The sequence below is a fragment of the Typopeltis vanoorti genome, chromosome 24 (genome assembly GCF_054136105.1).
Source record: "Typopeltis vanoorti isolate ZY-2024b chromosome 24, IOZ_Tvanoo_1.0, whole genome shotgun sequence".
NCBI classification, from domain to species: Eukaryota; Metazoa; Arthropoda; class Arachnida; order Uropygi; family Thelyphonidae; genus Typopeltis; species Typopeltis vanoorti.
Genome location: NC_143572.1, coordinates 1230553 through 1255976, shown reverse-complemented (window position 1 = coordinate 1255976; position 25424 = coordinate 1230553). Strand labels below are relative to the sequence as shown.

At 37.1% G+C, this 25424-nt stretch overlaps 1 protein-coding gene across 1 annotated transcript in view; it reads right to left on the bottom strand.

The window, feature by feature from the left end:
* The window catches only part of LOC150092881 (ATP-binding cassette sub-family C member 5-like), a 708254-nt gene that overhangs the window by 173901 nt on the left and 508929 nt on the right, over window positions 1-25424 (bottom strand). The window contains exon 21 of the mRNA XM_090414097.1: window positions 4945-5131. Coding sequence (XP_090270223.1) covers window positions 4945-5131 — 187 coding nt within the window. The remainder of the gene's footprint in view (window positions 1-4944; window positions 5132-25424) is intronic.

The window sequence follows — 25424 nt, the reverse complement described above, 5'->3', positions numbered from 1 at the left end:
CTCACCTTCTATTTTGTGTTGGTTGAAGTTCTTCAACTGTCATCAGCAATAACTACCTCTTCTATTCTCACTATCCTCCCTGAAAATACAATATCCTTTATACTCCATCCAAGTACCTACATCATTTTCTGCCAACCAAGCCTCACTGATTGGAACTACAGTTATCCTTGCATAATGTCATTACCAACCTATTCAGATTTGAGATATGTGAACCTGCAGCCAGCATTGCATGATCGTTTCTGTACACACTCATTTGTCTCAGTGGTGGCTTAACCAACACTAGATTGCACCCCACCTCTATTTCTTCTAATTCACTTCATATATCTATAAACTGCACCCCATTCCTCCTGCACAATCATGTCATTGATTCAGTATCATTCATGGACCTTCTTTCCAATTCAGTCATGTCACACCAAGGCAGCAGACTTACAATATTTACTTTCTCACTCTTGATTTTTGCTTCTTTCTAGAGCTCTTTCATATCCTCACTCATTGCATGTCTCACCTTTCAAATTATTTGCACCTGCCAAAATAGTAAATTCTTTCACTAAGTTTTAAAAGAGGTATACCGTGAGTAGACTTATCGATACAAAATTAATAATGGAAAAAACTCACATACAAAGATTATTTAATAGTATAATTTTCACCTGTGTGTAATAGGCATCTTCAGTACATATTAAGCTCAAATTAAACAATAACTGACAATTCCAAAAAGCACCACCTAAGTAGCTGGTGTACGATAACCAAAAAGGTCAATAAATTTCCTAAAAAAAAAATAAAATAAATAAAAAAAAAAATCAAGACAATAAAAAGTTAGGAAAGATTAGCTGATTTGTAAAGTACTATCTCTCATAAAGGGGATAGACGTAAGCCGTCGGATCTGTTTAAGTTAGGAGAAAGAAGTAGAGTTTCACATGTTTCTTTATAAAGGCATTCCATGATGAACTGATTTTTGTGAAGCACTCTTGTCTTTCTCCAATGAACTCTATGTCTAGTGAAGATGGCATGTTCTGCAAGTCCAGGCTTTTCAGGTTTAAAGTATTCAATATAAGATTGGTGTTCTTCTAGCCGAATAGAGGCAGATCTTCCCGTTTGTCTGAAATAAGATAATCCACAAGAGCACGGAATCTGGTAGACACCTGGATGATTAAGATGTGGAAGCTTGTCCTTAGGAGAAGTGAGAAAGGTGGAAATTTTTCTAAACGGTTGAAAGGAAACAAAAATATTCAGTGGTTTTAAAACTTTTGCTATACATTCACTGATGCCTTGTACATAAGGGATAGTAATGCACGTTATTTCTTCTGTGTTTGAAGAGGAAGACATATTAAAACTACTCAAAGTTCTTTTAATGAAGCAATTCTTATAACCATTAGATAGAAAGGAAGAAGTTATATATTGTAGTTCTTTCTGTAAAAGATCGTCTGAAGAACAAAAGGAGTGGGCCCGATGAACCAGTGTTTTAATAGTTCCTGCCTTTTGACTGGGATGGTGATGAGATTCTGCATGGATATAATGGCCTGAATGAGTCTTCTTTCAATAAACTGAGAAATGCAGGTTACCATCTGGTTGGCGAAGAATTAGAGGATCTAAAAAGGCTAACTACTTATTTGTTTCGTAATAATTTAATTATTACAAAAGCTGATAAGGAGAAGGATGTAGTGATTCAAGATAGGAAGGAATATGAGAGAAAAATGTCTCTTTTACTTCGCGGCTGTTCAACTTATAGGCCTCTTACATCGGATCCTACCCGGAGTCAATTAAAGAGACTTAATTCTCTTATAGATAATTTGATCTACATAGAATGAAGATCAAAAGAAAAAACTTAAAACCTTCTTCGGTCGTCCACCTAGATTGTATGGTCTTCCAAAAGTTCATAAACCAGGCATTCCATTAAGACCAGTTGTAGATTGTATAGGTTGCTTACAAAATCTCAAAATTTTTATCAAATTTACTCTCCTCTTCAACTAGAAGAACTGATACTTATATAAAAAAATACTTTGGATTTCAAAAAAAAATTTCAGATCTTCATTTGGATGTTTCTGATATCATGATCAGTTTAGATGTTGTTTCTTTATTTACAAATGTGCCTCTTTCTGAAAGCATTGAATTACTACAATAGGAATTTCCTTCAGACATTATAAACATATTTCATTTTGTAATACATTCTGGTTATTTTTCCTTTAAAAATAAGTTGTATCAACAAATTGAAGGAACAGCAATGGGCAATCCTTTTTCTCTTGCTATCTCCAATTTCTTTATGGAACCTTTTGAACAACGTATCTTTGACAACATTTCTCCCAAACCTACTCATTGGTTCAGCTGTGTCGATGATATTTTTGTTGTATGGAACGGCTCTTCGGATGAACTTCAACAATTTCTCACCAAGTTAAACGCACTTCAACCTAGGATCAAGTTTACCCTATAAGTAGAATCAAATAAGCAGTTAGCCTTATTAGATTTCCTAATTCTTCGCCAACCAGATGATAACCTACATTTCTCAGTTTATAGAAAGAAGACTCATTGAGGCCATTATAAAGGGCTCAGTACTAGGACCTATATTGTTTAACCTTTATATCAATGACATTGCCAGTGGATTGCAAGGGGATATTCAGTTGTTTGTGGATGATGCGAAGCTAGGAAGGATTATTAGTAATAGTGCAGATGTGGTAGCCCTGCAAGAGGATTTGAATAAGCTAGATAGATGGGCAAATCAATGGGGGTTATCAGTTTAATGCAGCAAAATGTAAGGTCTCGAGGTTTGGGAAACATCGATGGGATGCTGCACTCTATGGGAGGAGTTATGCTGGAGGAAGTAGAGGAGACAAGAGATCTGGGGTTGATGATTGATAGAAACCTGAACTTTAGGGGACATATTGCAAATGTGGTGAAGGTAACACAGATGATTGCTGCAATTATGAGAAGGACACTGACATGCAGAGATAAGAGGGTTATCATTCCATTGTATAAGACACTGATCAGACCACACTTGGACTATTGTTCTCAGATTTGGTCCCCAGGATTTGAAGGGGATAAATTAACTGTGGAAAGGATACAAAGGCAGATAACAAAGATGGTGTCAGGACTGTACAATGTTAGTTATGAGAATCGGCTGAGGGAATGTGGTCTGCAGAGTTTGGGGATAGAAGAAGGAGAGGTGATATGATTGAGACTTTTAAACTGTTGAGAGGTGGTTACAGGGTTGACACTGGGGAGTTCTTTTGCTTGGTTGAATAGCGGGAAGGAGTGATGACAAGAGGCCATCCCTGGAAGTTACAAAAGAAAACTGTGAGCAAGAGGGCGAGGAGTAGTTTCTTTGCGTGGAGGGTGGTTGCACCGTGGAATGCATTGCCTGATGGAGTGGTGAGAGCGAGAACGGTCAATGAGTTTAAGGAGTGGTATGATAGACTTTGTGTTTCTTAGGGGGGGGGATCTCCCCTCGATGAGTCTTGACAGACTTTACGTTCTTAGGAAGGACTTGCCATGATGAGTCTTTCGACTCCATGGAGGCCTGAATAATAATTATAATACTCTATGCGGAATCTCATCACCATCCCAGTCAAAAGGCAGGAACTATTAAAACACTGGTTTGTCGGGCCCACTCGTTTTGTTCTTCAGAAGATCTTTTACAGAAAGAACTACAATATATAACTTCTTCCAGTCAGTTCCTCATGAACACCTTTATAAAGAAACATGTGAAACTCTACTTCATTCTCCTAACTTAAACAGATCCGTCAGCTTACGTCTATCCCCTTTATGGGAGATAGTACTTTACAAATCAGCTAATCTTTCCTAACTTTTTATTGTACTGATTTTTTTTTTTTTTGTTAGGAAATATATTGACCTTTTTAGTTATCTTACACCAGCTATTTAGATGGCGCTTTTTGGAATTGTCAGTTATTGTTTAATTTGAGCTTAATATGTACTGAAGATGCCTGTGACACACAGGCGAAAATTATACTATTAAATAATCTTTGTACGTGAGTTTTTTCCGTTATTAATTTTGTATAAATTCTTTCACTATTACTTCTAATTCACTTCATACATCTATAAACTGCACCCCATTCCTCCTGCACAATCATGTCATTGATTCAGTATCATTCATTCTCCCTTTTGAAAACTTTTCTCTAATTTTCCCTCCTGCTGCGCCATATGTCTATCATTTTTCTGGTTGCTCGAGTTCATGTTTTGTCCTGTGAAGGACTCTGTATAAGTGCACTATTTGTCTTCTCACTGTCACCTCATCGTCCACATTATCTTCAGCCTTCTATCATACTCTCATTCATATTTCACATGCTATTATTCCCTACTTCCACATTCTATAAAACATTTTCACTTACATCATCAATATCAGTTACTTCATTCTCCCACTTTCCATACGACTCGCATTTCTTTCACCCTCACATGAAACATTTCTAATACCTCTCTCTCTCCCCATTCTAGTGACCAAATTTGAAAATACCAATTTCTGAAGAATTCGTATGTAATGGGGAAAACACTCTTACCTCACTCCTAGAAAACAAACTTTCATTTAATATTTACCTGTTTTCTTCTTTTTTATTTATTTATGATTATTAAAAGTCTAATTCATGAAAGGTTGCAACAACACTACTCTATTACTTCTAGAGAACCAACTATAATACTTCTTTTAAAGTAACTTTATATCTCCAACAAGCAAGATGCTGATCTCACATTGCATAATGAAAAGCATTTATCACTAATATATTCACAAACACAAGTGTGGCAGTGGTGGTACAAATTTGCAGCCTAATAGGATGAAAAGCAAGGATGCATTAGGAAAATATTTTCAGCCACAATTAATAGTTTAGTTGTAGCTGAACTTTTAATAGTTTCTGTAGCCAATCTACACAATTTCAGCAAACAAAAATTAGTACTCATATTTAATAAAAAAAATTAGGTAATAGGAGATAATGTTAAAAAATAAACCTGAAATATTAAGGCAAGAACAAGCCCAGCAGAACCAGTTGACACAGAGCCACGGGTAAGCACAACAGTAAGAGCAGCTGCAAAGACAATAAAGATGCCCATTGTCTCCATCCTATATGTAAACCATCGATTTGACATGTGAAATATCATGTGAGCAACGGAATGCTCATCAACAAAGGAAGAAAACCTATGGAAATATAATTTTGTTTTTTTTTATTAATGTATAAAAGTATAACCAAAATAAATAAAATCACAGAAACACACACACATATATATACACACACTTTTTTTTTTTGTAAATTAAAACACTAGACTTAAAAACTGAAGGATCTATAGATGCTCATCCACTGCCTTTGTTGTAAATAAGCAGTGGCTTTTATTAGCTGAGCTAATGAAAAAGACATTTAAAATGATTTTGAGAGAATGACCAATAACTTATTATTATCATCAAACATCCATAGAATCAATAGATTCATTGTAGGAGATCCCACTGTCACATAAAGCCCATCAAACTGTGTTTTAAACTCATTCGCCATCTTAGCACTCACCATTCCCTGAGGCAATGCATTTCAATCACCATCACTCTTCATGCAAAAAATCTCACTACTCTGCCTACACCCTTCTTATACAGCTTCTAGAAATGACCTTTCTCCTGTTCACATTCTACAAAAAATCTCTTCCACGTTATTCTTGTAAAAACACCTTACAAGATATATGTCTCAATTATATCCCCCTACTACCACCTATCCATTATATTATAAATTGCATTATCATAGTCTTTCTTCATATATAACATTCCAGACCAGAAACCATCTTAGTTAACTGTCTCTGGGTACTTTCCAATATACTTTAATTCTTTTGAAATCCAAGTAACCAATACAGTCATCCCCTCAACTTACTTCCAGGTTCCATTCCATCCGGCAGGACGTAAGTTGATACATTAAATCAACAGAGTTATAGGGGTTAGAGACTTAACTGTAATAAGTATACTGTCATTTTAATTTTTAAACCTTATAAAACTGTACTGTGCGTTACTGCTACTATAAAACAAGAGAAATCACCCAAATCTTCCTTCACAATCACATCTTCATTAACTTCCCTATGTGAAGAACCAGGCCATGGCTCTTCTGATGTTAAAACCTTTGTTTTTTTTTATGAAAATGTCCAATGTGCTTTGTTTCTTTTTCTTTTCATCATAAATGTGTTTATAGCAAGCAAACGCATCATGTACTTTCGTTTCTATTATTAAGTAGTGTTCAACATTGGGATCCATGTTTTCAGTCATTTTGAGAAAACCACTAACTGCCAAGGACATTTCTGCAAGACCCTTCACTGTGAATTGTTAACTACCTCTTAATGTTTCTCTTTTCCCTCTTCTTTTTCTTTTTCTTCCTTTCTGCAACACGTTCCTCCAGTTTGACCAATCCTTCGTTGGTCAACTCTTCGGGGGGGGATTCTATGAGTTGAGTTATGTCGTCATCATTCACTTCGAGATTCAGATTGTTTGCTAAGCTCACTATTACAAACTTCCAAAATCATGCACAAATGCTTTTAATGTCTTTTTCCATATGCCACTCATATGGAAAAAGACATTACTTCTTATTGTTGCTCTTTTCCCCTCTTCCTTTTCTCGTTCTTCCTCTTCTGCAACACGTTCCTCCAGTTTGACGAATCCTTCGTTGGTCAACTCTTCTGTGGGGGGGGGGGGATTTCTATGAGTTGAGTTATGTCATCATCATTCACTTCGAGATTCAGATTGTTTGCTAGGCTCACTATTACAAACTTCCAAAATCATGCACAAACGTTTTTAATGTCTTTTTCCATATGCCACTCATACATTGAGAGGTCACTTCGTTCCAAGCCACAGCAATATTTTTAATACCATGATAAAAATTGAATGTTTTCCAGAATTACATGAGAGTCTAGTCATTGGTCATTTCTTTCAGTAGCGGAAATGGCTGGTAAAAAAGTTCTCCGTAGATAATATGCCTTAAACACTGCAAGAACTCCCTGATTCATCGGGTGGATCAATGAAGTAGTGTTTGGAGGGAGAAACATGACCTTGAACTTGACGAAGATTACCGCTATAAGATGGATGACCTGGAGCATTATCTAGAATTAATAAACTTTTAAATTCTACATTTTCTTTCACACAATAGCTATTTATTTTGCTCACATAAAGTTGATTAAGGCATCCTCAAACAATTTTTGAGTCATCCACGACTTGTTACTGCTCCGATAATGAACTGGAAGTATGTTTCATAATGTTTTTGAAGATTCATGGATTCTCACATATCACAAATGGTTTCAATTTATATCCAGCCACATGACCCATAACAGAATTGTAATACAGGCATTAAAAGCTTCAAAATTAGGTATACGTTTTAGCTTTTTGTGGATGAATGTCTGCTTGGGCATTTTTTTTCCGAAACAAGGATGTCTCATCCATATTAAATATTTGCTGGGGCAAATAATTTTCCTCCGTAATAATTTTATCCAATATTTCACAAACTCCTTGGCAGGCTTCTAAGCACTTGCAGATTCCAATATATTTTCACTTTCTCCTTCAACATGTTAAAGAGACAGTGCCTTAGCGGTTATGGTCACAGTGCTAAGGGGTATGCGCTTTTGGTTCCGGTCCTCTATGCATGATGCAAGTATCTTTTCCATATCACCGATAAGACCTTGTTGCTGCTTCATCACTCTCGTCAATTTAATGGAAGCAGATCACAGCCTCTATGATTCTATTCTTATTTTTCAAAATGGTCATGACTGTAGAATGAGACCATCCGAAGTCATGTGTGATCACACTGACTGGCTTACCAGTTTCATGTTGCTTTATAACTTGATTATAAAGATCTTAAGAGGCGAGCAATTGATCTTGAAACGAAGTTTCAAGATCAATTGCTGGCCTCTTTTTCTGCAATTCTTCACTAGGTTTTTTGATTGGGCGTGTAGGTACCATGCTGCACAAAATATCGCGAAATATTTAACGATAAATACACAAATAACCCATTTCTCAAACACAAAATCAACAGAGGAACTGTTGAAGACACATGCCAACTACCGAAGAAGGATGCCACTGAAAACGCTGTTGCCACAGTGCATGCTTTACCTTATACTCGCTTGTGTCTTGTTCGAAAGTATAGCTGAAAATGTTATTTATTACCTTATGGGATCACAGATGTATCTTCGAAAGGACGTAACTCGAATGGATGTAAGTTGAGGAATGACTGTATATGAGGTCTGGTCAAGTTCTTATACAAGGGAACTAGACCCTCCTTACTTTTATATGTCCTTTGCATTAATGCCACTGCGATGTTCTGAAAATTTTAACAAGGCAACCCATAAATTTTAAGTTCTTATCCCTCTTCAATCTTCTGTAACATGTCCCCACAACTGTATATTCTGCGTTCCATTTCTGTTTTTTTAAAGCATTACACTTTGAAGCACTGAATGGTAACACTCTTACATGCTCAATCATCCATTCTATACAAGTCCACTTGTAAAGCAACATCTACTCTTACTATGACCTTTTTCTTGACTACTAGTATTAATAAATTAAAGACTTAATTCCTCATGGCTCCCTGACTTTGTGTATCATTTGTAAACAATTGCACATCATTATTTAAACTTTCCCCAATATCATTAATCTATGAGTTGAATAGCAATGGCCCAAAAGCTGGAGCACACCACTAGTGACTATCTTCTTCTGGATATTGATCCTCTCCATACACAACTTACTGATATGTCAGCCCTTATATATAAAAACAGTCAATCTCTAATTGCGTGCACTAATCTGTTATCCAACCTCATCTGTTCCAATTTAATTATCAGCTTGTCACAAGGCATTCATCAAAAGCCTTGGCAAAATCTAAATATTATTATTATTATTATTAACATCTCACCTCCATGGAGACATCATGGAAGGTCTATACTCCCTCATGCCAAAAGATCATCGAACCGTGCCTTGAACCCATTTACAGTTTTTGTACTCACCACACTTTCAGGCAATGGATTCCACTCATCAATCGCTCTCCATGCAAAGAACCTGCTTTATACTCCCTTGCTCACACTCTCCTATAAAGCTTCCATGGATGGCCTCTAGTTCCATCCATCTCGCCACTCTATTCTATGAAATATCTTCTCCACATGAATCTGGTAACAACCTCTCATAAACTTATATGTCTCAATCACATCTCTCTTCTCCTATTCACAAGGCTCTGTAAATTGTTGCATTCCCTGCAATCTCTCCTCATATCTGACATTCCATAGACCTCACACTAACATAGTAAACTTTCTCTGGAGTATCACCAACAGATCTTTATCTCCCTGAAAACCAGGCAAAATTTGTGCTCAGTAGTCCATATGTGGCCTGATAAAAGCCTTCTGCATGTCAATGTCCTTCCCATTATTGCCATAATCTGTTGGGATGTTCTTACAATTTTAGCAATGTGATCTCTAAAGTCTCTGTCCACCATCACGCTCAAATTTCTCATTTCCTCCATCTCCTTTAAAATTTCTCCATTAATTGTATACTCTGCATCCCAACCTTTCCTACCAAATTTCAAGACCTTGCATTTTGCAACATTAAACTGATAACTCCCCTCATTTGCCCACTCACATAGTCTATTTCAGATTTGTCTACAAGGACACAAAGTTTGCTCTACTCTTCCCAAAGCCCTTTGCATCAACGGTAAACAGCTGCATTGTAACCAGTTAAGCCGGTTACAATGTAATTAATGTACAAATTAAACAATAATGGTCCCAAAAGAGATCCTTGTGACACTCCCTACCTCTTTTGGGATATCATTCCTCCATATACAATCTGCTGACACCTGTCCAACAGCCAATCAGCTATCCAACTTATCTAATCCCATCTGTTTCAGTTTAGCTACTAGCTTGTCATGTGGCAGTCTGTCAAAGGCCTTTGAAAAATCCAAGTACACCAGCATATATGCATCTCCTTTATCGAGTAAAATTTTAACCTTGTTGTAATATGCAAGCAGATTGCTGAAACGTGACCTCTTCCTAACAATCCATGCTAACCATCATAAAAGAATACTGTCAACCTGCTTCTGAATCCTAGTTCTTACCAACTTCTTTGCATTAGTAACCTTAACAACAATCCCATATACACAGATTGGCCTATAATTTGTAGACTTAGTCTTATCCCTATTTGTAAAGTGGAATAATTTTTCCCACCTTGTCTTCCTTTTGGACATGCCCTGTTCCAAGACTCCTGCTAAATAGTTGTGCCAAAGGTGCCATTAAGCACCTTTGGCACAACTATTCCCTCAAGTCACGTGGTGATATATACCGTCAAATCATATAGACTTATTAATATCAAGTTTACTTAATTTCTCATATACTTCCTGTTTATTTACCACCAGTCCCTCCTCTGCCATTTCCTTTACACTCCAGCTTCTTCTGATGTTACCATAATGAGGATGAAATACACCGCTAAACTATCATTGAATAATTCAAGTATACCGTCTGCAATGGTTACCAATTTACCAGTGTCATTTAGCATCCTCCTCCTATAGTTAATTTTCTTTCTACTTGCCACATATTGAAAGAACACTCTATATTTTTCTCAGTTTGATTGGCTAATTTCTTATACTACACTTTTGTTTCCTTTACCAACCACATCACCTTCCTGGCTTGCTCTTTGTACATTTCATGTAACTGATCATTACCAATATTCATCTTGTTTTGCCTCCATAGTGTCGTCTTCCAGATTTCATGCTTAATTTTTTCATTCATCCATTTTACTACTATTCTATTTCGTATTTTCACCTTTGAGATATACTCAAACATTGATATCTTCTTTATAGCAGTACTCATGTGACTGGTTGCAACCCAGGTGATCACTTCATGGTCATTCTTGCCAACCTCGGGAAGATTAGACACTACTTTCACAATCACCTCTGATGATATAATTGGATCTAAGACTTTTAATCCTTTTCCCCTCCGTTATGTACTGCCTAAGATTGTTCTTCTTTAAGAACGCGAGAAAGTCATTCTTCTTATTCTCTGACAGTGAATAATTCAATATTGCCATAGTTTAAATTGTCCATAATGATCATCTTTGCTTACTCACTTAGCCAAGTTACCTATATATATATTTTTTTCTCCTTATACTACATTCCCTGGCCTGTAGCAATATTTCACCAATTATCTCATTCTACCAACCTTCAGTTCACACCATACTGCTTCAAAACCACTGCCACTTTTTTTCCTTGTAACTCAAACTTGCACAGATATACTTCCCCTGCTATTATCAGCAACCCCCCCCCCTCTTTCCTACCCTATCTTCACAAAGAACATCATATCCCTCCATTTCTATACCCATCAAGATACCAACAATTTCATCTAACTTATTTCTGATACACTTCACATTCATAAATAAACATAATAATTCATTTTTTGGTCTATAACCAGTCCTACTCATGCTGTCCTTCATCTGTGACCCATCCTCGCCTGCTCCTGCCTGTTCATCTTCTGCCGCATATAGCCCCCCCCCACCGACTCAATCCCCCATGTATTCCTGACCATCCACATATGCGCATTCATTACTACTTTCAGAATCCATTCTTGTTACACTGATTCTTTCTGACCTACCTGGTCCACCCCATTTCCATGTCCAACTTGCATTCCTGTTCTCACATTCTCTTCTCTATTCACAATCACTTCAGTCTCATCTAGTCCACTCTCCTGTTCAAACATTACTTCATCTTTGACTTCTACTGATACCTTGTCTGCTTCATTCATTACACTTCCTTCCAGCACCAACCTTCCCAAATGACTCACTTATATAGTTTCATTTGTCCCTCACACTTTCACAAACTGCACTCCTTTCTTTTCACACATTTCTGCTATCATTCTATTCAAGATCTTTGCTCTCTGCCACAATTGATCATATCTGAGCAATACACAAACTACCCTTCCTACCACACTGTGGTCATTCACTCTTCTCAATAACCTTCTGGTATCTGATCCCACATATTCTCCATATGCCCAGCCAAATCATTCGTCACAACCACTAACTCCCTTGCACACTTACTTCTCATATCCTCAATTACCCTGTTCATTCTCCTCCTGGAAAATATACCTTGTGCACCCTCTTTTCCTCGAAGGCATTTGTCACTTTGTTGTAATAAATAAATAGCTCTTTCTTTAGCAAACCCATGTTCATCAAAGGAAATGCTGCTCTTATCCACTCAATTCAAGATCTTGACTCTCACTAAACCTCTCCATCACTTTAACCACAACTCCATACACATAGACCGATCTATAATTTGAGCCTTAGTCTTATTACCTCTTTTATTACATGGAACAATTTTACTCTTTTTCTATTCCTCTGGAACTTTGCTACTGTAACACTCATGTTAAAATAGTATGCTCAGGCAGTTATTACCTCATTGCAACATTCCCTGAAAACATGATGATATGTCATAAAGTCCAAATGCATTAGTAACATTAAAAAATTTCCCATATTCTACTTGCTGGTCATCACATCTCTCCCTTCAATCTTTCCCACTGCACTCAAGATTTACGTTATGCTTTACTTACAAGTATGAAATACCTTTATGAATTTCTCATTTAATACTCAACTATATCCTATACAGTGGTTATCATTCTACCACTTTGACAAAGCAATGTTATCTTTCCATAATCATTCTTTCTACTTAGCCACATAACCGGGCATTGACCTGTGTGACTAGGTAAGTGTCGTGAAAATCAGGTGTATTTAACAACAGATTTTTCAAAAATGGTTTGATATCATAAGTGTAATATGCATGGGTGATGAAATGTGAGAGATGTGCTTGTGGAGAGACTGAACAGGAGACGAGATAAAGTATGTATTTGTAGGAAATGCAATATTTTGTTGGATTATGAGTTAATGAATGCAAAACAGAGTGAAGGAATGAAAGATCAACATCTTTCATCTTAAATGAAACAAACAGAATGAAGGCTAGTGAGACTGAGGGAGTGAAAGAATGCAGAAGTGAAAATAAGTGATAAAGGAGCGAAAGAAAGTGATAAGGGAATGAAATAAAGTATAAATGAGGAAATGGAAGTAAGGTGCGACAGAAAGATAGGTAGCAAACAATGGGAGTGACAGAGAGTAAAATTGTTGGAATGTGGGGTCAACAGATTCATCGCAGGAGGCCCACTCAACCAGCAACATGTCTATCATAATGACATTCAAAGTTATTCACACTACCTGTATTCACAATGTACTCTGGCAATGCATTCCACTCACCAACAACTCTTCATGCAAAAAATATACTCCTCACACCCTTCTTCACCAGATCTTTGTACAACTTCCAGGGATGGCCTCTCATTCTTCCATCTTAACATCCACTCTTTTTATAATTTCTTCTGTATTAATCTGATAGAATCCCTTAACTTGAAGGTCTCTATCATACCTCCTCTTTTCCTCCTATCTGCCAACCTCTGTAATCCACATTCCCTCAAACATTCTTCATAACCAACACCCCAAAGTCCTGATATCATTTTGGTCATTCATCTCTGGACCCTCTCTAGTGTTTCCAAACCACAATGAAAACCAAATCTGACCACAATAGTCCATTTATGTGATCTGACAATACCTTATATAGAGAAACTACCATCTCCTTGTTCCTACATGTCAATGTACTTTTTATTGCAGTCTTTGCAATACTTGCGATGTGCCCTCAGAACTTCAGTCTGCTGTCTACCATCACTCCAAGATCCCGAATCTCATCCGCTTCCTGAACTACAGTCTACCAATACAATATGTAGCCTTATATCTCTGTATCCCAAAGTGTAACTGCAACCCTACTCATTTGTCCAAACCAAAAAGTCTATTCAAATCTTCCTATAGAAGGAATTAACATCAGCATTAGTGTCGATAATTCTACGTAACTTTGCATTATTATCAAATATTTAAAGATCTCCAATCAATCCATGAAATATCATTAACAAACAAATTGAACACTGCTCCATCATACGTGACTTGCTGGTATTTTTCAGAGAGCCAATCTCTGATCCATCTAACCAATATAACCACATCTGGATTACTGTGCTCAAGTCCGGTCCTCTGGGGTATGTGCCCTACAAGTCTCGTCTGTGGAATGTGCCCTATGAGGAGAGATTGAAGGTCTGTAGATTGCAGAAGTTGTTGATAAGAGACAAAGAGGGGATATGATAGAAACATTTAAGTTGCATAAAGGGTTTTATAGGACAGACACAGGGGAAATGTTTCAGCACTTGGCTAGAGGAACCAGAACAAGGAGTCATCCCTGGAAGTTGAATAAAGATGTGGTTAGTAGGGATGCAAGGATTATATTTTTTGCTTGGAGAGTGGATAGATTGGATCTCCTGAGTCTTCAGACTCCATGGAAGTGCCCATATAATGAGGTGGCACTAGTGTCCTTGGTGAATGTGGCGGTCGTGTTTAGTTAGTCTAGAAAACGTGTTTTTAAATTTAAATATAGTGGGGCTTTTTGTCTCAAATTGTGCTGCAGTTGTGCATCGGTTAGATACAAGTGTCCTTCAGTGGTGTTATTGTTTGGAACCGTGTTGTATATACTGTGTTTTCACTGCCGTTTGTTTCACTACTTCAACATGTAAAGATGGCTTCCAACCAGAAACGTACATCAGCGCCACGCAGGACTTCTACACAAAAGGCTGGCTCAGCGTTAGATTTTTCGCAATGGATTCGTTGCGGAAACTGCTACATGTATGTGCCAAAGAATGTGAAGGATATGTGGTCGATCAGGCTAAATGAGAAGAACAAAAATGTTGACGTATGTGAGAAGTGTTGGGATAGGCTGGAGCATTTAGGAATGGAAGCTGACATTGGGAACCGTAGCAGAAGAACTTCGGAGGGAGTTCATGAAAATGAAAAATGACCTTCATCTTCTGCATGAGGAATTGGAAGTGCTCAGTAAGGAGATAATGGAAGTTAAAACTGAGTTTAATGTGTTAAACAGAGAAATTAGGACTATAGATATTACTTTAGCTGAAGTAACTAGAACAGGATTACGTATGGGTGAGTCTTTGGTGAATAATGCAGTAATAAATAGTATGGGAGTGATTGGGAGTCAACAAAATAAAACCACAAGTGGCCTAGAAGAAACGAGATGTCGTGAGAGTGGGGGAGGGTAAGTAATAGAGTGTTGAGTAATGAAACTGGGAGAGTCATGCTGAATAGCATAGACCTCATTCAAGTTCACACAAGCATCACTCATGAGTCCATGAGTGATGCTTGTGTGAACTTGAATGAAGTTAAGAGTGGTAAGATATATGGTGATTCTATGATTAAGGGTATGAAGAGTGGAATGCATGAGGAGTGCTTGGCTAGGTGGGACAACAGAAAGAGTGGCTTTAGCAATAAAGAGAAGCATGAAGCAGACAAGATGATAGTTATGGTGGGTACAAATGACCTGAGTGGTGGTATAAATCAGGTATGAAAAGATTTAAGAACATTGTTAGATATTGTGAAGAGGAAAAGTGTCAATGGGAGGATAGTGTGTGTACTGCATCTTTTTGACAATTACGAGTTAAGTAGACGAGCAATGATAATGAATGATATGATTGCAAGAATGTGCAAAAAAAAAAGAGGTCTGAAATTTGTTGATGTTTGGAGTGTGTTTGAAGGAAAAAGACAGTTGTATGCTAGAGATGGACTGCATATGAACATGGAAGGGCATAAGCGATCGAAGAAGTTACTGTTTTCTGAACAAGTTGAAGTAATTGGGCAGGAAAACTAATATTGAAAAGGTTGAGTGTAAGAGAGAGAAACTTTAGCACTGATTGCATATTTATTGATCCTTATACACAGAATAAATTGCAGAAGAGAGGGGATAAAAATCGGATGGACTACTGAAATTAGTGACTTATATATTAGTTCTAAAGCCAGTACAAGATCTAGAGGGAATTTGCAATTTTTGTATACCAATGCAAGAAGCATTTGAAATAAGAGAGAAGAATTTTTGGCATTAGTCAGTGCAATCTCACCAAAAGTTGTAGGCATTAGTGAAACTTGGCTGTCAGCAGAAGATGTGTCTTCTGCTGAGGGGGAGGAGTACTGTTGATGATAGCTGATGTGTTGCAGCCAAAGAAAGTAGTATATCAAGATGATAGACATGTGAATGAGAGTTCATTTGAGGCAGTCTGGTGCGAAATAGTGACCAATGCAACCAAATATACAGTTGGATGCTGCTATAGGCCACGGAGTACAGGGGGAGATATTGAATTCATGCATCAGCAAATTAGTGCAATGAGTGCAGGTTTAGTGATTATTATGGGGAATTTTAATTACGGTGATATCAATTGGAAGGAGGAAATATCATGTAGCAAAAAGGAAATGGAGTTCATACATCTTCTACGAGATAATTACTTGAAACAGCACATAACTGAAGGGACCCGTGGTGTGAGTGTTGGACCTAGTTATTGGTTTAGAGGTTATATGCATAAGTAAGGTGTCCTCGTTACCTCCAATTGGTGAAAGTGATCATGTGGTATTGACTTGGGAGGTTGCAAAATCTGCGGATTTTTCTGTTAAGAAGGGGTATGTATGGAACTACAGGTTAGGCATTTATAATAAGCTTCAGAGTGAGCTTGCAGCTATCCCATGGCAGAACATATTGCAGGGGAAAGATGTTAGCAGTGCATGGGATAAAATCAGCAGGTATCTGAGGAAAGCAATATCAGAATGTGTCCCCATGGTCAGGAAGTCAAACAAGGCAGGCATTAGATGGAGGAGCAGTAGTATCAAGCTTGATCTGCAAAAAAAGAAAATGTTATGGAGAATTTAGAAGGAGAAAGGCGATCAGTACACCCATGAGCAGTACAAGGCTCAAGCTAGGAAGGTTACCAGCATAGTAAGAAAAGCTAAATCAGATTATACGAAGATCTTAGCCCAAAAGATCAAGGGTAATCCCAAAGAGTTCTTCCATTATGTAGCAAGTAAAAGGAAGAATGACTTCGGAAGGATAACTTTAGTGGGTGCTGATGATATTGGGCTGACAAAATCAGATGTAATAGTTGAGTTACTGAGTGATCACTTTTCAAAAGTCTATCACCCAAGTGAGGATATCTCTGTATCTGTAACAATAACTAATGTGAGAATTGAAGCTAAGAAATCAGAGGTATTTAAGATATTGCAAAATTTAAATGAAAACACTGCTGTAGGCTTAGATGGAATATCAGCTCAGGTGTTGCGTGAATGTGCAAATGAATTGTCAATCCCTCTTACTTGGATATTTAATTTAAGTTTGAACTCTGGTATGGTCCCTAGGGAGTGGAAGTTAGGCAAAGTGGTTCCTTTGCATAAGGGTGGCTCGAAAACTGCGGTAGTTAATTACAGACCAATCACCATCTCAGGAGTAGTGGTAAAAGTATTGGAAAAGTTGGTTAAAGACAAAATTCAAGAATGGGTGGATCAGGATATGATACTCTATAGAGGCCAACATGGGTTTTGTTAAAGGTAGATACTGCCTTAGTAATCTATTAACTTTCCATAATAGAATGACATCTGAGTTGGACAAAGGAACTGGCTACACAGTGGTACTTCTGGATTTTGCTAAAGCTTTTGACAGGATACCCCATGGAACACTGTTATGCAAATTGGAGCAGATGGGAATGGATACTAAATTGGCGATATGGATAGGAGAATGGCTCAGGGAGAGATACCAGAAGGTGGTGTATGGAGGAGCCGAGTCCAGGATGAAGCAGGTGACCAGTGGTATGCCTCAGGTCTCTGTGCTTGGGCCATTGTTGTTTAATTTGTATATAAATGATATAGGAAATGGCTTACAGGGAGATATTCAGTTGTTTGTTGATGATGCAAAGTTGGGTAGCGCAATAAAAAATCAAGCTGATGTTGAAAGTTTGCAGGATGATTTAAATAAGCTGGTAGAACGGACAAAAGATAATGGATGTCAGTTCAATGTGGAAAAGTGTAAAGTCATGCATTTTGGGATTAAAAGATTACCAGCTGTGTACTACATCGATGGAACAGTACTCCAAGGGATTGATGAGGCTAGGGACTTAGGGGTGTTGGTAGATAGGAAGATGAAGTTCAGAGGACACATTGCTAAGGTGTCCAAGATCGCACATAGGATTACTCGGTTGTTGAAGAACACAATGACATCCAGAGATAAAGAGGTTATTATTTCCCTTTATAAAGCGTTGATACTTCCACATTTGGATTACTGTGCTCAGGTCTGGTCACCTGGATTCCTTGGAGAGGGTTCAGAGAAGAGTGATTAAGTTGGTGAGTGATGTAAAAATGCTCCCTACATTGATAGATTGAGAGCTTGTGGATTGCAGAGGTTGGTTGATAGGCAGAGAAGAGGGGATATGATAGAAACACTTAAATTACTGAAAGGTTTTTATAGGATTGATGCAGGGGAAATGTTTCAGCTGTATGATAGTGATGGAAGAACAAGAGGTCATCCCTGGAAATTAAAGAAGAGTGTGATTAACAAAGGTGTCAGAACAAGGTTTTTTGCCTGGAGGGTAAATCAGGCAATGAATTCCACTCAATGAATGAGTGGAATTCATTGCCTGATTTAGTTGTGAGCTCTTCGTCTGTAAATGAATTCAAGAAGAGATATGACAGATATTGTTTTGCTAGTTTGGATCTCCTGTGATGAGTCTACTGACTCCATGGAGAAAGCCATAATAATAATAATAATAATAATATACTATCTATCCCTATCCTCTGCAGCTTGTACACCAACTTATCATGTGGTAATCTATCAAACACTTTTAAAAAGTCCAAGAATATCTCTGTATATGATACTCTCCCTTATCCAACACATTTGTCTCCATATCATAAAACACAAGCAGATTGCTAAAATAAGACCTGCCCTTCATAAACCCATGCTGACCATAAAGAACCTTATGTCCATCAACCTAATCCTGTATTCTATTTCTAATAAATTTTTCCATCACTCTAATCACAACTGCAAATATACAGAACAGTCTATAATTGGAAACTTCTGTTCTCAAACCATATGTGGAGTGACATTACATGTTTAATGGAAACAAATGAAAGAATGCAAAGAATAGAATGAAAGAAAAAACTGTAAAAGAGGTGACGAGTGATTCGAGAATAGCAGTGTATGGTGATCCCATTGTTATTATGTTGGAGGTCTAATGGATTTTTTACAACACTCAAAAAGAATTAAAATAGAATTTAATACTTCCTATATTTCGTCCTAGTCACTAGGAGGACATCTACGGCGATTACAAAGACAATTAATGTAACATGCACACAAAAACTTACAATACTAAGCCCAACCATGTGGGTGACAATAAAGTCCTATCTAGGTGGAGCGCCCTCTAAGGGCAGTAGTAGGTGGCCTGGAATGTAAGGTGGGACCTCTGGTGATGACTGTTTCCCAAATCTTCGGAAGCTTAATGCAACCGTATTTGTTAAGATTTGGTTGGTTTCTGAGATCTGCTGCTGCTTCTAAGAAAAGTCTCTCTTTCTTGAATTTGCTGTGGTGGAGCATGGTGGTTTTCTTCCATGATACTCTGTGGGTGGTGTCCAAAACATGGTCAGCTAAGCCTGAATGGCCATAGTTGTGTTTAATGATGTACGACTTGTGTTCCTCCAGGCGGATGGATGCTGATCTGCCTGTCTGTCCAAAGTATGCAAGCTTATAGGAACAGGAACAGAATGCAAAGAATAGAATGAAAGAAAAAACTGTAAAAGAGGTGACGAGTGATTCGAGAATAGCAGTGTCTGAGTGATTCAAGAATAGCAGAACCTTGTAAGCTTGCGTACTTTGGACAGACAGGCAGATCAGCATCCATCCGCCTGGAGGAACACAAGTCGTACATCGTTAAACACAACTATGGCCATTCAGGCTTGGCTGACCATGTTTTGGACACCACCCACAGAGTATCATGGAAGAAAACCACCATGCTCCACCACAGCAAATTCAAGAAAGAGAGACTTTTCTTAGAAGCAGCAGCAGATCTCAGAAACCAACCAAATCTTAACAAATACGGTTGCATTAAGCTTCCGAAGATTTGGGAAACAGTCATCACCAGAGGTCCCACCTTACATTCCAGGCCACCTACTACTGCCCTTAGAGGGCGCTCCACCTAGATAGGACTTTATTGTCACCCACGTGGTTGGTCTTAGTATTGTAAGTTTTTGTGTGCATGTTACATTAATTGTCTTTGCAATCGCCGTAGATGTCCTAGTGACTAGGACGAAATATAGGAAGTATTAAATTCTATTTTAATTCTTTTTGAGTGTTGTAAAAAATCCATTAAACCTCCAACATAATGTCCTCACAGCACTTAAGCCTCTACACAAGGATCCCATTGTTAAAGGATTGGTTAATGGGAGACTCCATAAGATCTGCTTTCCAAAAGGGAGAATTAGCAAGGTGATTCATGCTTTGCATGAGGAGGAAACAAACAAGAGAATTAGTGGTATGACAGACTTTGTATTTCCTAAAAACAACCTCCCACGATGAGTCTTTTGACTCCATGGAGGCCTGGACAATAATAATAATAAATAATATTAGAAAAGACTTGACATTAATAGCATTGAATAGTGTGTAAACAGAGCTAATCAAATATAGTATGGTCACTTAAACAGAATAGGAGCAGAATAGTTTGCCAAGCAGGTGTTTTATGCCAAGATGGCAGGAAAGAGACCCAGAGGAAAACCAAGATCTAGGTGGACTGATTCAGTCAGAAGTGCCTTAAAAGCACTAAATGTTAGATATGGCAATATTGGGGTGCTGACAAGTAACAGACTAATTTGGAGGAAAATTGTTGATAGCAGAGTAATAATAATAATGTAAACTTAATCATGTAGTGCTGTCATAGTATCCTGAACATCCCTTGAGGGTATATAATTATATATATCAGGAAATTGATGATTATGTTGGTGGTGATATATATATATATATCTATATCTACATATACATGTATTATTATTAACATCAGATCTCTGTGGAGTCAAAAGATGTACTGCAGGAAATCCACACTATCAAGGAAAAAGATCATTCCACTCACCAACTGCTCTCCATTCAAAGAACATTCTCTCTCCCTCCTTATATAGCTTTCTTGTTCTTCTTCTTCTTCTACCCCTGTCTCTCTTAACTCTTTGAAAAATCGTTCAATAAACACTGGTTAATAAATCACCGGAGGCTGTTTGCATAAGAAGGATGTCCAAGAATATTAAACTACCAGCCTTTTCTTTTCTATGCTGAACTGAATGTGCAGATGAAGGCTATTGATCCATTGTAGGAAAGTGGTAAGTTCATTTTCAGAATGAGGCCAAACAGCAAAAACATCATCAACATAATGAAACCAATAAGAGGGTTGGGAATGAATGGATGAGAACTTCCAGATGATTCAAAATATAGTTTGCCAAAGTGCAGTAATTTATTAACCAGTATTCATTGAAAACCTACCTTTACTGGCAGATACATTCATCAAAAATTTGCTCATCATACACCTCTCAAATAATTAGTGTTATCAAGTCTTTAATTAACAGAGTACATAATGTATGCTCCTCTCCCTCAAGCTTACAACAAGAACTTTTCACTATCAAAACTTTAATGGAATTTAATGGTTACAACCCTCATTAAATCCAATAGATAAGTGACTCCTATTTTTCCAACAACTCAGGATTCTCAATAGATGGCAGGGTTCCAATCCGTTATATTTCTGGTATCTCCGAACCTATTGGTAGAGTTTTGGAGTATCACCTTATTTCTACATATTTTCTATCAACAAAATTTCTCATCTGTTGCCAGCTACAAAAGACAAACTGTCAAATCTATCATTAGCTGGAAATGACCAAATACCCTGTGAATGTAATCTGACAAACTTTGGGCTGACAGGCTGTTCTATATAAAAAAGAATTAATGAACATCAGTATTATATTGAATACATGAAACCTCAAAAGTCTGGTCTGGCACAACATAGTATTGACACTAAACACAGTATCTAGTGGGATGAAGCATGTCTTCTCCATAGAAGCAGTTTTAAATACGAAAGTCTTTTCAAAGAAAGTGGCGAAGTCCTTTTACATTGGCCAAATTTGAATGGGAATGATTGTCTCTCCTAAAAGTTTGGGAGTCCCACTTTATGTAACCATCAAAAATAGTTTTAATATTAGTTAAGGGGATAAAAAAAAAATTAACTTATATCAACCTCGCCAGAAAAAAAAAAAAAAAAAAAAAAAAAAAAATAGCCGTTTGGCTTTTCATCATAGTTTTAATATTATTTATTAATATATTAATTTCAGCATGCAGCAACCATTTTTAATTGGAAAACTGATTGTTGTATGTACCTTGTATTCCAGTTTCTTTGATTTGCTTGTTTCTATGCACTGATGATGTACTGTTATTTTCGGTATGAAATATCTATACTTTCATTTCATTAAAGTTAATTACTGTGGTTATCGTGTAATTTGTTATTTAATTGTATATTCTGCATCCTTACCATGACTAATAAATTTCAAGACTTCACAGTTTGCAACATTAAAATAGCTCCATTTATGCAGTCTATTAAGGTCCTCCTGAAAGGCCACATTGCTTCTGGTGGAGCAGATGTGGCCTTTTTCTTCCCAATTTTCCATCAAAAGCAAACAGCAGCATATCTCCAATTAAGTCTGTCCTAACATCATTAACATGTAAGTTAAACATTAATGACCCCAAAACAGATCCCTACAGCGCTCCACTAAAAGTGACCTAGCTCTTCTGGGATATCACTCTTCCATACAGAACTCACTAATATCTATCTAACAGACAATCAGCTATCCAACTCACTAGTCGCTTATCCAATCCCATCTGTTTCAATTTAGCTATCAGCTTGTTGTGTGGCAATCTATCAATGGAGTTATACCACTGTTATATGCATAAATTTGTCACCTTGTGACAAACCCATGCTAACTATCATAGAGAATGATGTTTTTGACCCAGTTCTGAATTGCAGTCCTCACAAACCTCTCCAACACCTTAACCAGAACTCTGGACACAGACATTAGCTCTTTTAATTTGCAGTCTCAGTGTTATATTCTCCATTTTGTGAAGTGGAAAAATTTCCCATTTTCCACTCCTTTGGGACTTGCTTTGTTGCAAGACTCATGTTAAACAGTTGTGCGGTTACATTAATTCCCTGGAGCATTCTTTCAAGACATGCAATAATATATTATTATATATTATTGCATGTATAATATATTATCAAGTCCTATTGTCTTATTAAAATCATGTTTACTTAATTTCTCATATGCTCTTGCGCACTTAATTATCAGTCCCTCCTCTACCAAACCTTATACACTCTCCAGCTTCACATGATGTGAACATTTATACTCTAATAAACTGCTCATTAAATACTTCAATGATATCTTCTTACCTTACCAATTGACAACGGTTATCAACCAACATTGTCTTGCCATAGTCACTGTTTCTTCTACTCGCCATATATTGTATTAGAATTTTCCTTGGGCTCAATGGTTAATTTCTGCTAATACTGCACTTTCTAACTGATTATTACCAATATTCATCTTGTGTTGCCTCCACTATGCCTTCTTACAGATTTCATGTCTTCATTCATCAATTTTACTTCAACCTTATTTAACCTTTTCATCTCCGGAATTCTATACACACATCAATGTGCATGTGTGTGTCTGTTAATCAATGTCCATGTAGTATCAGTCTCCTTTTCACTCAGCTCTTCTGTTTCTCTCTCTCTACACACACACACAAACAATAAGAAGGGAGGAAGAAGAAAGCTGTTTTGATCATCGCATATTAAGTTTCATCATCAGTAACAAAAATTTAAATGGAATATAAAAGACAAACGATCACATTAACATATAGTTCTTCACCAACAAAACCAATCTAGACATATCTGTAAAAGCATTAAAAAGAGAATCTGCATGCTTAATCTCAGAGTCACTTTAATGTGATCAGGGAACAACAGCTCAGCTTGGAAAAGAACTAACTATCTGGGAATCAGCACAAGCTGACATAAACTTCCTTGCTTATATGCTTTCATCAGGTCTGAAAAATCCAGTGACCAAACATTCAGAACACCCAAGAAACTAACCATTGATGGAAGAAAATCAGTACCTTGGTGGAACGATGAACTAACAGTCCTAAGAGAACATGTAAATGCACTCAGATGACTATATCAAAGAACATACAATAATCAAGATTTAAGATAGAGTAGAAGACAGAACTACTATAAAGCCAAATACAACTATCAGTCTAAAATTACAAACACAAAAACAGAATCATGGAAAAAAATTTGTACTGTTTCAACCATATCGAATCCTTGGATCCGTATAAATAAATTAGCAGAAAGCAAGAAGAAGGCAATGCCTATATTATCAATTATCAAGAAAACATATGGCTCCTACACTAAAAACTTAGGAGAAACTGCAGCTATTATGATAAAGAAGTTTATTCCTGAGGATGACTCGATGAGTCTAAGGACTCCTTGGAGTCGCCCATAATATAATGACAAATCAACAGACAAAGAATGGAAACAGATATAGACACTCCTAAATGATTTATTTACAGCTAATGAAATCAAGTCAATGTTAAGATCAATGGATCCAAGAAAAACTCCCGAGAGTGTTTGTCAAATTCCCAAAATTCATAACGACAATTTATAACGAATGCCTTAAAAGAGAGCAATTTCCTTTATTATGGAAACACTCTAAAATTATACCCATAATCAAACCACGAAAAGAAACATTTGATGAAATTAGCAAATACAGGCCAATCAGTCTCATAAATGTTTTAATAAGTAAGGTACTAGGAAAAATTTCTGATAAACCAAATAAAGCACTTTGTCGACCTAATAAATCTATTAAGCAGTAATCAATATGCATTTCGACCTCAATCAAGCACAGTAGATGCAATTATTGAGATTAAAGACTTCACAGAAGAGTGCAGTCTACAGCAAAAAAAAAAAAAAAGATGTACTACTGATCTCACTTGATGTACAAGGAGCCTTCAACGCTGCATGGTGGCCAGCCATAATTAATCAATTAAGAGATTTCAAACGTGATTTCAAAAAAAAATCTACTCTACTTTACAAAAAATTATTTTACAGACAGAAGAGCAACCATGACATTAAAAAGCACAGCTGTAATGAAAGAAGTCAAATGAGGCTCCTGGGGAGAAATGATGCGCAAGGTTCCTGCTGTAGACCAAGTTTCTGAAACATCCAGTACAACAAACTATTATGACTTCCTTTCTCTACTGAAACAAAAGTCATAGCTTTCACCAATAATGCAATGATAATAATTTGGGGATGTGATGGCTTACAGTTAGAAGTAATGACCAACGAAGAACTCTTTAAAATTGCAGAGTGGGCATGCGAGAAGCAAGTTACCTTCAATGGCACCAAGTCTGAAGTGCTTTACATCTCGTAAAAAATCAAAACAGCCCGTAACAGTCTTACTAAATGGGAAATTTCGTGAGGTAGCCAGT